The 17,772-nt window shown below is 38.0% G+C and overlaps 1 protein-coding gene across 1 annotated transcript in view; it reads left to right on the forward strand.

Moving 5' to 3' along the window:
• The window catches only part of LOC109092621 (thyrotropin-releasing hormone-degrading ectoenzyme-like), a 101,533-nt gene that overhangs the window by 67,694 nt on the left and 16,067 nt on the right, over window positions 1-17,772 (forward strand). The window contains 6 exon segments of the mRNA XM_042722231.1: window positions 2,607-2,672; window positions 6,294-6,481; window positions 12,985-13,073; window positions 14,601-14,734; window positions 14,886-14,909; window positions 14,911-14,942. Of these exon segments, the coding sequence (XP_042578165.1) occupies window positions 2,607-2,672; window positions 6,294-6,481; window positions 12,985-13,073; window positions 14,601-14,734; window positions 14,886-14,909; window positions 14,911-14,942 (533 nt within the window).

A 17,772-nucleotide genomic window follows, 5' to 3' on the forward strand; every position in this document is an offset into this window, starting at 1 on the left:
ATTTGCTCAGACCTCTCAGCATGACGCCTGTTCACGTTTCAACAAGTGTCCGCTTTGATTCGATTCATGAAGCAAAGGCTGAAATAATGGCCTCATTAAAGGAATAGTTCATCCCAAAATGAAAAAGCTGCCATCGTCTGCTCACACTCATGTCATTGCAAATCCTTTTTTTTTTTTCATTTTCTTTTTTTTCAGTTATTCACTTAAAATCTACCCCTTTTTAGTACACAAATAATATTAACTACAGTAATTGTATTTAGTAAAAACTTAAAAACATAAAACACAAAGATAGCTTATGACTTAAGAAGAGTTTAAATACATTAATATAGGCTATGTTTTTGGTGTATTGAAAAGAGCAGCCTGGACATTCTGCAAAATATCTCCATTTGTGCTCTACAGAAGACATGCACCAGTATTAGCAGGGAACATGCAGTTTTTTGTCAGCATGTTCTCTTGACTCCAGCAACAGGAAGCGGATTACAGTTGATGGGTTTATCGCTCACGGTCACTCAAGAGTTATCGAGGAATCTCGTATACAGCAGGCAAGAGGCTTCCCACCAGATGTTCTTATCAGATGCATGTAAATGTGCTCTCCAGGATCAGACTCCTTCTTCATGTCGCCCACCACCTGTATCACTGAGACTGCAGGGCAGAACAGACACACTGATAATGTAATGTTTGGCATTTAACAGATTAAAGTCTGTTAGAAGTGAAATGAACACCCACCGGTGTCTTAGCTTCAATAATACACCACAATACAGATATTACATCTACTTTTCTATACAGATTTGTCCATGCTGATGTCAAGGCACTTGTAATAGAATACACTCACCGGCTACTTTATTAGGTACACATATTCAATTGCTTGATAACACAAATTGCTAATCAGCCAATCACATGACAGCAACTCAATGCATTTAGGCTTCTAGATGTGGAGAAGACGACTTGCTGAAGTTCAAACCAAGCATCAGAATGGGGAAGAAAAGGGATTTAAGTGACTTTGAACATGGAATGGTTGTTGGTGCCAGACGGCCAGTCGGAGTATTTCAAAAACTGTTGATCTACTGGGATTTTCACACACAACCATCTCTAGGGTTTACAGAGAATGGTCTGAAAAAGAGAAAATACTGGATGAAAATGCCTAATGTTGATGTCAGAGGTCAGAGGAGAATGGGCAGACTGGTTAGAGATGATAGAAAGGCAACAGTAACTCAAATAACCCCTCGTTACAACCAAGGTATGCAGAATACCATCTCTGAACGCACAACACGTCGAACCCTGAAGCAGATGGGTTACAGCAGCAGAAGACCACATTATATTTTTTTGGCACACTTTGGGCCCCTTAGTACCAATTGAGCATCGATTAAACGCCACAGCCTTAGTATTGTTGCTGACCATGTCCATCCCTTTATGACTACAGTGTACCCATCTTCTGATGGCTACTTCCAGCAGGATAATGCACCATGTCACAAAGCTCAAACCATCTCAGACTGGTATCTTGAACATGACAAAGTTCACTTTACTCAAATGGCCTCCACAGTCACCAGATCTCAATCCAACAGAGCAGCTTTGGGATGTAGTGGAACGGGAGATTTGCATCATGGATGTGCATCATGGATAGCAACTGCATGATGCTATCATGTCAATATGGACCATAATCTCTGAGGAATGTTTCCAACACCTTGTTGAATCTATGCCACGAAGAATTAAGGCAGTTCTGAAGGCAAAAGGGGGTCCAACCCAGTATTAGCAAGGTGTACCTAATAAAGTGGCGAGTAAATGCACATTAAAGAGGATGTCTAATGCTATATCATTCATTCCGACTTATTTACCCTGCCGAAGAATTGGATTCTTATGCTAAACATGACCAAAGTCTCAAAAACAACAACAACAACAACAAAAAAAAAACGAGTTGGACATATGGCAATAGTATTTCTTTACCAAATACACTCCTTTAGGGTTCATATTGGTTTTGGAAAGTTTTGGTTTTCGGATTTTTTTCCTTGTATGGGCACTTTTGTCAACCAGGGGTTGGACAGTTCCAAGGGCCCGGTGTCAGAGGGGGCCCCCCCGAGGGGGAACACAATTTCTACCAAGGGGGGCCAGAGTAAATATGCTGTTCAGGGGGCCCACAAACCATAGAGGTGCCCCAATCATTAATATAATTAGTATATACTATTACAGTACTTTTTTTTTGTAGGAGTATTGAAGTTTTTACTCACTGAATAAATAGTTTTTTCTGTTATTTTTTTTACATTTAAGGTCTTTATTTTAATGTGAATTAAATCGACCATTTTAAATGTCTTCAAAGAAACTCATAAAGTAAAATCATGTTGCTGATTTGTATTTTACTCATTCAGTGACATGCTGATGCAGCATCGACTCGAACAACATAATCAGCCTCTAATTGGCCTCCTTATGGTCCTCCTTGAACTGACAGCCAATCACACCCAAACATCTGCTGCTAATTTGCATACATTCAGTTTGAACTGAGAGGATTAGTAATGTTACTGTTTGGGCTTATTTGGTTTCCCAAGTTCACTGTTCCCGTCCAAGTCCAATTTATTTCTCTTCCAATATTGATCTCCGTCTCTGTCTGTTTGCAGGATTACTTGATGACGCACATGTATGGGAACGCGGCGAGAGACGACTTGTGGAACAAATTCTCAGAGGTGAGATTTTATGCATCTTCTAGGTGTGAGACCTCCATCCACAAGCAGGAATCAGCGCTGGGGTCAGTCAGTGTTGAGTGGCGAGTGAAATTGTATGTGTTCAACCTACTTTAATTCACCCAGTGCATCTCCTGCAGGCAGGTTTTCAGAGATTCACACGCTGCATATAGGTCAGAGGCCATTATATAACAGCACATCATCAAATGTATGCCAATACACCACCTACTCACATCAACGCATAAGGGTTTTATGGAAATGCACATGGGAAAGAGTTTGATATGGAGGCTGGGTTGTGTTTGATAGTCTCGCTTTTACACTTGAGGTTTCACTTAGAATGGAAACGATTTCTGCAGGGAAAGGTCACATATTGATCCAGAAATCAACCTGCTACATGCAAATGTTCACAGATACTGATAATAAAGGCTCGCTGCTGCTGATTCTGGTGATTTTAATTAACTTATAAATTAGTTAAATCTAATCAGACCCGATTAGTGAAGTGTCACATAATTGCTGACAACCCTGATGAGTCTCTCAGATTAAACATCTGCCCTTCAGCTCAGGTGTAGCCAAGAATAACCTAAGAAAAATCTTCTGCTGAAGGAAAGTTGACCTATTTAGATGCTTCACTCGGGCCTCAAAAATACAGTTCTTATTAGGTTTGGCATAAGTGCCCCCCTCCTGACAGAAACACTTTTTTTCCCAGTGATCTGCTGATTCAGTTTCTCTGTATTTTTGTAGTACCACAGAGGGTTTAGCAACTTCACTCCCCATAATTCCTTCAGTTTAGTTACCGAAACAACAAATGCTGCAATGCTAATGCAAAGTTCCTTATTTAAATAATAAAAACCTGTTTAAATTCTACAAAACAATTTAAATGAATTTTTTATTGAATTTCATTCTTTTTTTATTTTTTTATTATTATTGCACACTTATGCAAGGCAAATGCTAACATTGTCTTTTGTTTCTTTATACGCCATTTTCTGTGCATTAACAGATCACCTTCATGGATGGAGGTATCAAGTAAGGATATCTCACATATAAGTGACGAAATGCAACTTAAGAAATAATTGGTCAGATAACAATATTAAACGAGGTTGTATGCGTGGTGCAACAGGTTGCTAATATGCTGGCTCACCTGTGCAGTGCAGTTCTGAATAATACAGACTTATTTTAAAAACAATAGCTATCTAATATGAAAAAAACAAAACAAAAAAGATTAAGACACTAAAAGTAGGAGCGAGAGGAACTGCTAGCACCTGTGAAGTAAACGGTCGTAGCCAACAGCTATAATCACAGTGAAGTTAAGTATTGGGTTCAAGTCATCAGCTCAAAGCACAGAGATGTGCTTTTAAATTCAGAGAACTCTCTGCAAGTCCCTTCTCGCTCATCTCACAAAGTGTCATGACTTTAATGAGATTACTTTCTAGTGTAATCTCAAAGTTATTAAAGTTTGTAATGGAACAGCAGGACATTTAGCAGCTATCAGCGCCGTATGAAGCATTTTGTCATTCACATCGCTCTCCCAAATGCCAGCTGATGGGAGCCGCTTCTTCAAAACAGAACTGATTTAAAGGTGAATTTATGTGAAAGGGTCAGACCTGGACCTCTGTATCCTCTCAGTGGCCGTGTTTGTCAGGCACTGACGAATTTAGCTACATTAACAGTCCATGACAGCCCATCATCTAATGAATACTGATATGCGCTGTGTTCATTAGCTATTCATGAAATCCAATTTGCTGCAATAATCTGGCAGTGCTTAGCGCCCACAAAGCCCTTTGTCAAGCTCACGACCCATCGCCGGACAGGGCTTCACTTCCTATAAATATATCCACCAGGGCAAAGGTACAGAAACACTTCCTGAAAGCTGTCCTATAGAAAATGATTCATAATGTAGGAACATCAGCTGCCGTCATCAGCCTCCGCAGAGCATCTTCTGTATTAACACGGTAAACAAACCATGAGTCATTGACAGCTGTGAGAAATCATCTGGTCTCATTCTGCGTTTTCCATAATAGTCAAGTCATCTCATGCAAGCTTGGTTATTCTCAGATTTTAATACTCATAATGGTCAGAATCATCTGTTATAAGCAAGAGTTTCCCATTTACACTGGAGACGGGGAGTTACGTATGCTCAACTGATCTAGTCAAGTTGATGTTTGCAGAATGCAAGAGAGCCTGACACCACACTCCCCTTCCAATCCCATGAGTCTCCACAACACACTCAGTCTTTGCTGCTGCAGCAACACTGTAAATCTCCACCGGTTTACAACCAATATTTAAAGAAACTACCGACTGACCCTGGTAAACATGAAATGCTGCACCTCTTTAAAATGCGGTGAAATTAAATGATGGAAAATATCTGTGAAGTCAATGACTCACTGTCTACAGACAGCTACATTAAGACTGAAATGAAATCTCAAAATACTGACTTTACATGCATGATTACAGCCTCTTTTTTTTCTTAAATTATATTTTCAGTCACATACATTTTATTTTTCAGATGGATACTGCATTGAAAAGTAGATGAAACTCCATTAAACATTAAAATGTTCCTCATACATACAGATAGCTTTTGAAAACAATTCATACAGAAAACTGCCAGTTGTCCACCGTGCTGAACCATTTATATAGCACTTTCAAAGAATAAGGAGTAATTGTGTAGGCAGTATATTTCCTTCAGGGACAAATCTCAGTCACATTACGAGCTTTCCTCATTAATGAGCCGTGAGATCCAATTTTATGTTTTACTTCTTTAAAGTAGGAGGCGCAGCTTCCTCTGAAGAAATCAGACTCATAAATCTAATTCTGCTCTTTTACAAGTGTTGCTCTTGTATAGAGAGATTAGATAACTGGAAATTGCCTTGTGATGGTTCTGCGTATGCGGTTTAAGAGAACGGTGAAGTTTAATCACCTTTCTATTCACTAAGAGTTTTTAATTAAAAGTCCTGAATGGGTTCTTATTTCACTCTAGGCTCATTGGAAAATCGTACCTCTACTTAAATTTTTTGTAAAACTTCACAAATGTACCTATACATACAATTGACTGCAGTTTCCAACTGAAGTGAACACTAGTGGTTTTTATTCCTTTTCACTCAAAATTATGATTTGGGGCGGGTTATCAAATAACAAAGACTTACACAATACTATGTTATGACCTTAAAACACTTTTACCAGAATGTATGATCTGTAAGACAATACACTTTCACATTCGTACCAGCTCCATATGTGTCACTTTTCTTGCATAGTAAACTTATTCGGTAGCTCACCTGGTACAGCGCTGCAGTTGTGATGTGGCAATAGCGAGTCTTGTGAAACACAAATACAAATACTCTAATTAAAGACTTGTAGAAGCAAGCTAAAATCGCATGGTTGCTTCAGCAAATCTGTTTTTATCTAACATTTGCTTTTGCCAAACTATCACTTAGGTTTAGAATCAGGTTTAGTTTAAGTAGTGCATTACTCAAGCTTTTACAACTCCCACCATAACCAACATAACTAATATAAGCCAACAAAACTCAATCCATTTACACTTTCAGACACTGTCTATTTGCTTGGCACCTTTCACTCTGGCAATCTGCATATGTATGATGTATTTTGATGTGTATATATATTGTGTCACAGGCCATGCAGCGGGAGGGAAAGGACATCAACATCACACAGGTCATGGACCGCTGGACGCTGCAGATGGGTTACCCTGTCGTCACCATCAGCAAGAACGACAGTCTTGACAACAGTGTCACCATCTCACAAGAGCACTTCGTCTATGACACCGACGCCAAGATCCGGAATCCTGAACTGTTCAACAAAAGGTAGTCTGCCATATGTCAGTTGTGACAAGTTGTTACATGAAAAGGAAACATCATCAGTCAACTGACCCCTTGACATTGATTCTCCATGAGCTCATACATCGTTTCAGAAAATCCACAATATTTGGAGCAGAGGCCTGTACGTTTGCCAAACACTGCAATGCTAAATAACATAAAAAGCCCACAGTCAGTGATTCTCCTCCCAGAATTTACTGATAGTTTCCTGTGATCAGATCAAGCTCAGACAGAAAACAAGATCCTACAGTAGTTCTGCAGCTAACAAGAAGAAGAAACTATTTTGATTAAAAATGAGATTAAATATTAAGTTATTTTGGAAGAAATACAGAAGAATAGACCATCTGGACATTATAAGCACAGCTAGACAGCTAAAAACTAGCCTAGTGCCCCACAACAGCATGAAGACCCAAAGGATTTCCTTGCTTATCTGAGAGATGTGAACAATTTACTGCTTAGCATACCTTTACATGTCTGCCTTTACCTCTCCTTCTAAGAAAAACAGCATTAACCAGCCTAAAATAAGTTTGTTGGTTTTCACTGGCCATTTAGCTAAAACCAGGAAACTATCTTTGGCTGGTTCAAGATGTTTTTAGCAGGACCGTAAGGAATAACACAATTCTGTTTCCATGAATCATCTCACAACATGTTCACACACACACAAACTATCAAGCTGCTATTAACTGAGCATTTAATTTATTATTAGCGACCCATGCTAACCCGTCACCGCCACATGCTGTTTGGCACCCGTCTGCGTCGTCACGGAAAACTGCGCGTGTCACTGGCAGATAGATTAGTTTAATTCTTTGTTAGAGTGAGATGAATAATTCAATACTGCCTCTGATCCGTTTTAGAAATCCTCCTTTTGTTTTGGATCAGACACTGTTAGCAGCACAAGAATTGAGTCAAGAATTGAATTTTAATGCTGTACTGTCAGTTTGAGTGTGTTGTTAGGCAGTATTGCCATTTAGATTGCCACAGTTTCTTAATTTGAGAACAATATCAGTGCCAAACACCTGCAATTTGAGAACATGAGCTGCTGAGCTCGTAGCATGTAATCTGTTTGTAAGATTTTTTTGACTAAAGGTGGTTAAAATGCAATCTATTACATAGAAATAGGAGAGAATAATAAAACTAGTGAGGCTAAGGCATCATTTCTGTAATCTTGAAATTATCTGATTTATCATCTGCAAATAATCAATGGCTCCTTGCTTTATGCGGATAGGCTAACTCTCCACATCAAGCCATCTGGTGTCATAAATATGAAACATACAGGTAGAAATCTGTATGTTCACTTCTTTCCGGAGTTCATTTGTTCAGAGCAGACACAGCCACCTTTCTTTGAACGTCTCCTCCTACATGAACGTGTTTTCTGAGTGCGATGGTCTGCTGCAGAGGCGTTCAGAAGCAGAACTGCTCCAAGAATCAATAGCAAAGCCATGTTGCGAGTAGGGGGCGTCTCTTTCCTGCTTTGCCCCTCAGGCGGATTTTCAGTTGAGTACCAGACAACCTGCCAGAATGCAGGGGGATTTGGCACCTTTGTAAATGCAGTGTAACACCTCACTTGAGGCTTTAAGCCAGCCTAGCAAAATGTGCTGACAGAAACATTGGCAGCAACAAAAAGAAAACAGAGAAGGTCAGTTTAATGTATTTCACACCCCTTCAGTGTGTTTCATGTCCACTGCCATCTCATTAAAGTTCATAGAGGGTCCACAGTCCAACTGAGGTCCAAACTCCACAGAAATCCACAGAAAATGACATTTATTTCACACCATTATACTCAAAACACATGCTGGCTTTTTGCTGCACTTTGATATTCTGTTAAAGCAGCTTCATAAGCCAGCTAGCAAAGAGTCATACACTTGATAGGCTATGCTAATTCCTTTTTTCTCAAAATGTGCATTAAAGAAATGTTTTTGGATTAAATACAGCTTCAGCTGTACTAAATATCATCTTTGTTATTTAGTAATTAATTTGGACTCATCCTTTAGTTTATAAAATGAAAACATGTTATGCTAGTACTATACAGTTGAAGCCTAGCATGCTAGCATTCTAAAAATAGATTATATGGTAAATGTTTTACTACAAATGGTGTTGTATAGATCTTTTCAGTTGTATTTAATGCTAAATATTTGTTTGAAATTGTCACATAGCTCACAGCTACAGCTAAGCAGATTGTTAATCAACTTGTTAGCATATTAGCTTATTAGCAGTTAGCCTATAAAACTTTATTCAGGTAAATAAAAACATTTACTCATAAAATAAATTATTTAGGGCTACAGTTTTCGTCCTCATTATAAAACCTCAGTATTAAGTTAGAAGGTAGAAAGTGGATGCAAGTTTATATTTAAAATAGTGACACTGTACTTCAACACACCTCCCCTCATCAAAGCCTAAGATAGTTTTCAGATCCTGTGCTTATTTTCACCAGTGTAAAAAGTATGAACTTTAACTGTTCTTTCATTAACACCTTTCCACTTTTATATTACCTGAATATTTGGATTTTCACAGCACAGGTTTTATGCTGAGGTGTTATTGTAGAGAATATAAACAACTTATTAGCACTTGAAGGCACAAATTAATATTCGTATTGCAGGCTGCTTGACTGTAATGGGGATGTGCAGTTACTCTTGTGAATTATTTTACGGGTGGATCAGAGAATTACAGAGTCTTATTTTGCAGGTATGTGAAGGTCTTCTTGAGGTTGGTGTGTGACTGTGTCAAACTAACTTGTGACTGGAGGTTCAGGGTCACATGGTGATGATCAGATACCCACAATAAAAGAATATCATTAAGATTCTGGCAATAAAAATGTCACATACTGTTACAGTGAAGACAATTTTCTTGCTCAAGTTACATGCTTCAGTGATCCTTGAGGAGAAATTTGATATCACTGCAATAATACAGAGCACAAAAAAAAAAGAGACATACAGTACTATATATACACTCACTGTATAGTTAAACAGTTTAGTGTCGGAAAGGTTATGCAGTGCACTAATGTATTCAAGTGACATCACTGGAATGTGTCTAGACAGTAAACAGTGCAAAACACACACGCATCTGAAATGCAATGACACATTAAGTGTGAGCATGCATCAGTTTGAACGCCACTGGGCACATGAATAAAGTAGAAAAGTCTGTAGATCTAGACTGTCTTTCATAGCAGGGATAAACAGACAGCAGTAATGTTTAAGATAATGAATGGACAATTTTCTTTAGAGTACATTGAAAAACAAGGGAAAAAAAAAAGATTTCAGATTGCTTTAAGACATGTTAGCACTTTTGCTACAAATGCAATATGTGATCAAATTAGATCCCATTTTTATACCTGTATTCAAGTCTGATCACTTGTGATTGGATCACTTTAATAATATGAGGTGTAAATGTGTCATTTCAAGTAAATTCCCAAATAATTATTAGACTTCACTACCTCCACGTTTTACAACTGAATGAATCCCTGGTGTTTCAGAAATCCACCCCCACCTCTTTGTTTAGCTGCATGTTGCTCTCTGAAGGGTCAATAGATTTCCTCAAAATCCAACAAATCCCAGTCTTTCTTCTCTAACTCATCCAGCAGAACATCTTCATCTTCTTTTGTCCAGTTCTTTGTGGTCTCAGTGGTTTCAAACCGTTGCTGGATGACTGACTGAAAGTCTAAAGCAAGTCTAGACATCGAAAAATGAACACAGAAGCTCAAGCTCAAAACAGACTCCAGCATGAGTGAATCCATGGAAGGTTTCAAATGAAGACACTTGTGTTTTTTCCTCTCTTCTGTGCAGCTGGTGTTGGATAAAAGTGTTGTGACTATCTATCGCACATGTTGAGCCACAAAAGCCCCCAGTGACTCATTACAGACAGCAAAAGCAGTCGTCCCTAAAGAGAGCCTGAGATATTATCACACCCACACTGAGAGACAGTGAGACTGAAACCTCACAACCAATGAGAGAAGAGAGAGAGGATGCTGGTTAATCACAGTGAATTTTAAATGTAGACACATCGCAGCTGTTACTCTTTTGCAGTGGGGATAAAATGTTGAAGGCTTAGGAATTGCATATATATATATATATATATATATATATATATATATATATATATAGTTGCTTTTATTCATATATTCTTGTCCATTAAGAGCAACTGACCCTCAGCTAACAAACATTGCTTCTTTCCATGAACAAAATAACAATAATGAAAACGTCTGCTGCAGAGACTGAAATCTTGATTCGTGTTTTAGCTAAAGCTCTGGGCCATAACACAAAGTTCCTGAGGGATGTAAATAACGATGATGATAACAGACAATTTCATAAATGAACATAAACATGAGCCACCAAATTACCAGCCTGTGGAGAACTTTAATTTTCTTTTGCTATCTTCTCTTGTTCAATCCCACTGATGAACAGAGTTTTATGTAAATGTATCAGTGTGTGGTTTCATCTGAACACACGCAGATGCTTCTATTATCACTGGAATTCATAAGTATTGTTATCAGCGCTCGTCTTGCACAGAATCTCTCTCTATAGTGCCCTTACAAACATACGAGTTTAAATACTGTTTCCCAGCAGGATCATATTGCTTCATCTTATGCATAATGTCTTCCTGACTGTGCTATAGTTTATATACTGTAAACTTGCAGTCTGCCGTTTACAGCTGTTTCTGCTGAAATTAAAAGTTACCATCATTGTTTTATTGTCTAGTTTCAGTCACTTTACACAGAATCCTCATTTCGGCTTATTTAGACATAATTAAGACACATTAAATAATGCAAATCATCTTATGAATGATTTGAGGTGAGTCACCAGCAGCCTGAAATGATTTTGTCCATTCCTGTCAGTTTTCCAACTGACACAAATCCCTAATGATCCAACCCATTCCCCACAGCCAAGACTGATGTCACCAAATAATCCAGGCTGCTCTTTTCATATTAGATGACTAAAGTTTGACATTTTTGTAGAAAATGTGGTGCGTGCCTATGTAAAGTTCACTGCTACGATGCTAGTATGCTGTGACGGTTGACAGGGTCCTGCTATGTGTTTGCTAAGGTGTTCTGGGTATTTTTTTAGCATGTTGCCTCAAGATAAAACATTGCTTATCACAATGTTTTGTTTTAGCTAATGAACAAAGCTTACTTTAGCAGTTAGCAGTATGCTAAGTAAGCAAGGTTGCTAACCGAAGGCATTTAGTGGCAAACCAAGAGAGTAAGCTAAAGTGTTAACTTGCTAAGGAAAACTTAAAACAAAGAAAGGTTGTATTGTTTTAAACATTATAGTTTTAATATGATGCGATATGTCATTTAAAAGACATTCATTAACATATTTTCATGATTAAGAATGGAAACACCATTATGTTATTCTATCATTTCTTATCAGGCACTGAAGAGAGTAAAATGTGGCAAATGGCACACCTTCAGGGAAATGTGCTTTTCACTGCTGCCATAGTGATTGATTGCAGCTTTTTATTTAACGATATATTTCATGGAAAAAGGAATCATAAAGTTGTTTGTTTTGTTCAGGGTAAAAGGCTCACCAGCACGGGACAAAAGACCCCCAGTATTACTGATACAAATACTTTACCTAAAGTAATAGGTTTTGCATAATATCAGCGTTAATACTTGTTTATTACACTCACTTCAACAAAAATATGGTTCCATATTATGTTTATTTTGATACATAAAAAAAATAATTCAACTTAAATTCAATAAATAAATACATATGTGTTTTTTTATATACATACATATTCTTACCCTGGTGTGCCTTTATCCCTGTTGTTCTCTCTATATAAAAACTTTTCTTAGTCAGTGAAATAGCTTTGTTGAGGAAGGGGTAACATTGTTAAAGTAAAGTTACGATATGTTATTTGGAGCATCTTCAAATGATTCTGTCTTGCATGAGATCTGTTAATGTTACAGTATTTATTGCTGTTGGTCAGCTCTGCTGTGCTCTTGTCGTCTGGAGTAATTTACGCTGGCAGACAGCAGACCACGTCCACCTGTGTGTCAGCCATTCTGACAGCTGAAAGAGGGGCGGCCGTCCATTGTGACAGCTGTCAGACAGGCTTTTACTGGATGTGCACTTATACCTAGGGATGTTCATACACACACTAACACACACTCATAGATGAATCAACATCAAAATGAGGTGGCGACACAAAACATGACAGTGATCTGGTGACGAGCGATACACAGCTGTGTGTGTGTGATGGAGAGATAGCAAAGTACTCTGGGAAAGAATGAAAGCCGATTTCTTTGAGCTTTGACACTGCTGGGCTTTCTTTCAGCTTCACAATCATCTGATATTTTGGATTTTGTCACATTGCCTGCTGGTGTCGAGACATTAGAGGAAATCGCACAAATATATCCCACAATCCCATTAAGTCGTGGGAGTCCATGTGTGTGAGATTATGCGCGTCATACAGTATGTATCTGGGGCAGTGACATTTAAACCCTGAGATCAAATAGAAGCATTTCAGCTCTTATTTCTCTTTTTGTCTCATTTCAGCTTCCAGTGGCAAATACCGCTGACGCTCGCAGTGGGAAACTCCAGTCACATATCAACAGAGACCATCATCTGGGTCTCCAATAAAACAGGTACCAATTATGCTAAATGTGTTTTCAATGCAACCACCAGATAAAAAGTAATAACACATTGAATACACATGTTCACATCTTAATCTTTTTCGTTTTCCAAAATGTTAAAAAAACATTTTTTTCAAGGTAAAAAGTTTTTATCAAATGTCATGAATTGTATGCAAAATACGATGAGGCCATGGCAGCAAGATAAATGATTAGAGATACAAATAAAAGAACTACATTCTTTTAATAAGGCTTTCTTCAGTTATGATGTTAGTATACCCTGGTATTTTTAACATTCCCAAAAAATTATTTTATATATAGATTTTAATTAGCAAGAAAAAATGAAAAAAAAAAAAAAAAATATATATATATATATATATATATATATATATATATATATAATTAAGTCATTGTATGTATGAATTGAATTCTCTTAAGTACATTTTTAGATCTGAACAGGTAATTGAGTATCAGAGTGTTGACCTATGAAGTCCACAGCTGCTGTCATATCAACCAGCGACACATAAAAATACTGATAAAAGTTCTAATTTAATTGGATTTCCTCATTAAATTTGACTAATTCAGTGCTTTTATGTAAATGCTCTTTTACAACACATTCAACATACTATTCATCTCTGAGTCACACATTCATGCAGCAGCTCCACGTCCACCATCATTAAATTCAATTCTGTTCCATTCCTTTCCTCTCCATTGGGAGAACGAGGTGGATTTTCTTCGGATGGAGCCACAGCGATTCAAATTCCAAGAGCCAGAATTGAATTTGGTCTGGAAGTGATCCGTGTGACTCAGAGCTCAGAGTTCCTCTGATTGTGAGACCGTTTAACAGCCTCCATTTTCAGCTCACAAACAGCCCTCATCAGGGCTACAATGCAGATCCACAGCAGCTGAGACAGAGAAACAGAGACTGTAACATAGAGACCCTATTTATATGTATTAACTCACCGCCTGACTCGTGCAATCTGCCCACTGACGCTTGGATGCTCCCTGGATCACGATACACTTCAAATGCATTGAGTCCACGAGCGCTCGAAAGCACTTAACCAGTTCATTTGCTATCCATGAAAAAGCACAAGGTCTGGCTGGAATATTACAAGATGAGAATGTGGCAAACACATTAGATTACAGATGTTATGCATTACGAAATGCTGAATGCATTGTCTCTTCATGTATATTTTCATGCAGGACTACTTTATGAGTTCATTCCAAAGATGATAAATGCACTGAAATTTTTAAACATTGATATGAATAAAAAGCTTTGTGAGTGCACAGTCAGGCAGAATATATCAGTCCATGTGAACCACAGTGAACAGCATGTTTAATTTTCTGTAATATTTCATTAGAAATATATTTAGATTCTTTACTTTCTGTCATCTAAAGATATTCACATCTGTCTGTGAGTGTCTGGATGTCATTTGGCGCTGTGTGTTTCTGCTCATATGTGTGCGAGTCGAGCTACAGTGAGCTGTCAGAAGTGTCATTAAACGTTTGTTTCATGCTCTTTTTTTACTCGTGTATTTATAGAGACACACAGAGTGGGTCACATGGGCGGCGAGACGTGGTTGCTGGGCAACATCAATCAAACGGGCTACTTCAGAGTGAACTACGACCTTCACAACTGGAGACTTCTCATTCAGCAGCTGATGACCAACTCAACGGTAAACTTTCTTCCACCTCTGTCAGTCCATCATCTTTTGAGTTTTCTTTTCTGTCACGATCCTTCCTTTTCCTCATTCTCCTCATCTCTCCTGTCTCTCCTGCATGGTTCCTGCTGCATTATAAATATCTCTGCTTGTTCTCCGCCGGCAGATCATCTCTGTGGGCAACAGGGCCCGGTCTGATTGATGACGTCTTCAACCTGGCGAGGTGGGTTCTGTTTGTTACACACAGAGTCATTCAGAGCCTGAAACCTGCAATACAGAGCCATTTAACGTCCTTCACAACCACAGAGACCCGCTGGACTATTCAGTCTCATTCAGCTTTATTTGTGCGCTGCTTTTTTTTGTCACAGTAGCTGTCACATTATTTCAGGGGCTCGTTCACCTACCAGCGAGTAAAAACTCTTGGAGTATAAAAGACCAAGTCTGGATTTTCAGCACAAAAATCATCAACCAGATTTCAAAATGAAACATTTCATCTCTAAGAACTTCACTAGGGTCAAAATTAAGTAATTAAATCCACATATAATTGCACAAATTAATTTTATTATTCCATAATTATTGTTATAAACATTTCATTTTATGTACTTTCATTTGCATTTATATAATTTTCTTTTAAAAATAAAAAGGAGTATTTAAAAAAAAAAAAATAATAATAATAGCGTTTATATCTGAATTACACTGAATAGATGAATCAATAATTTCTAAAACCTGATTTCCCTAAAAAGCTTTTGATTATACTGGGAGATTTTTCATAGATGTCAGTCAGTCATCAAACAAGGGGCTTGCAATGAGTGAAAGTTGTGGCAGAGAACAGTGCAAATCAATCCTGGGATTTCAAAAGGTTACATCATGATTAACAAATCTGTATGAAAATCAAAGTGTTGCAAAACTGTGGTTGTGCATTCATAACACTCTCCAAGCTTATTAAAATAGCATCACCAGACAATGTTTATACATTTGATCTGCTAATGCCAGATGAATCACATTTAACATGATCATGTCATATTCACCAGCTGTTGGAATACATCAGCAGTGTGCAAAATATGATATTCATCTTTGCATGATGCATTAAGTTTTGCGTAATTACACCAGCAGTTGAATCTAAGTACTCAATCAGAAATGATTAGCCATTTGGCATCAATAACAATAAATTATTTAATTATTTAATTCATAAAGACCGATATTTAGCACCAGGCATTTGGAAAAACCTAAATCTCAAAGGGTCAGCCTGAAAGCATCTTGAAAAAGCCATCCATCACAATAGTAAAGAAAAGCCTGATCCAGTCAACTTCAGTAAGACGTTCATTACTGACAGATGCAGTTCTTGTACAGTAATTCCCTTTTCTCCTTTAGCCTGAAGGCTTTACTTTAGCTCATCAAAATGAAACCTGCACTGAGACTACTGAGCTGTTACTGCAATACCGGATAATAAGAAAGCCAGGGAAAACCGCTGTGTTCCCTCCTTTCCACTGCTGCCTCATTGTGTCAATCCCTCAGAGCTTCATCAGTAGCTGGATACTCATGAATGTCTATTAATGTAAGAGGAGGAAGAGACAGAACGATAAAGGTAGAGAGAGTTTATAGTGCCACAGGCTGCCAAGCTGCCATAAGTCCCTTCAGGAAGGACTGCTCTCCCTAAAGTCCTCTCTGTTTAATACAAAAACTCTTACTCATTCTGCTTAATGAAAGAAATTTAAATCGCTGGCAGCTAGAATCAGTCGGCAGCCAAAACAGTGTTTGTGTATCACTGATGGACTTTCTTAAACATTGAATATTGTGTATTTACCGTAGATGTGGTTTGCAGATGTGGTATGTTTACAGGACAGACATTTTTATTCTTCCACCAAACTATCTGAGGAAGCTGCCAGATGCTCTGCTAGCATTAGCACCAGTGTTCATCAAACTGAAGCAACAGGCTCATCTGCCGGCGCTGTGCGGCTCACGTCGAGCTAGACAGGGGTTTAACAGGCATGTGGAGAATTGTGTTTTTGGCCACAGATGATTCCTAAGCATGACGATTCAGTCAACTGACGACAAACCTTGGAGAAACTTGTGTTTATTGCCATCACGTTGGGCTGAGAATGGAAACGGGTTCCCCTGCGTTGTAGTACATCATGTTCATTTAGTCTGTTTATTCGGCTCGGCCTCATTTACTGAAGCGCTGGATAATTGAAACTTAACAGGACTGAAGGCAAATCCTTTTGTTTGTGAGTTTCAGTCAGGTTTGTACATATTGTTTCTCTCTCCTGTTGTTTACAGCTAATCCTAATAAATAAGAGCGGATGTTAACAGGACGTCTTGTTCAACCTCAGGGCTCAGATCGTTGGAGGTGGTTATTGGCTCTTACTTAGCTGAGAAGTGAAAATGCCAACCTGCATATTAAAAACAGCATCATCATTAATCACAATGTGTAAAATGTCTCATTTCTCTGTAAATCACAGGGACGATGAACAGTGTTCATATGACTAAGGAAACTTAATGGGTGTTGCTGCTTTCAGTGATGTTACATAATTAAATGCCCCTGGTGCTCATGGGAGTCCTTCACAGATCAATACTGCCTCACAAAGCTCAGTCAGCCTTTATTATGATTATGAATTACTGGATCAATTGAGGAGAAGAAAGCTGGTGTTTGTGAAACCTAGTTAAAGAATAAAGATCATATTTCAAGTGCATTATTAATTAGTTGATATAATAATTGGGTTAAATGCAAAGCTTTTGCATCTTTCATTTTATTACTGGTGTTCTCACTATTAACTAGCATGCATATTACAAGGAAATTGGCTGTTTATTAGTACTTATAATGCACATATTAATGCATTATTTGCATTAACATATTTTAGTCCCAAACTTAACACCTTCCTTAGTAACTATTAATAAGCAGTAAATAAGAGTTTACTAAGGTAAAAGTCTTAGATAATAGTTAGTTAATAGTGAGACTATTGGACCTTAAATTAAAGTGTGACCAAAATATCTCTAAAGTATTTATTAATATCTTCTGGAGCACCAGCTCTATGGGGGTTTTGTGTAATTTCAAA

This window comes from Cyprinus carpio, chromosome B4, assembly GCF_018340385.1.
Source record: "Cyprinus carpio isolate SPL01 chromosome B4, ASM1834038v1, whole genome shotgun sequence".
In the NCBI taxonomy this organism is placed as follows: domain Eukaryota; kingdom Metazoa; phylum Chordata; class Actinopteri; order Cypriniformes; family Cyprinidae; genus Cyprinus; species Cyprinus carpio.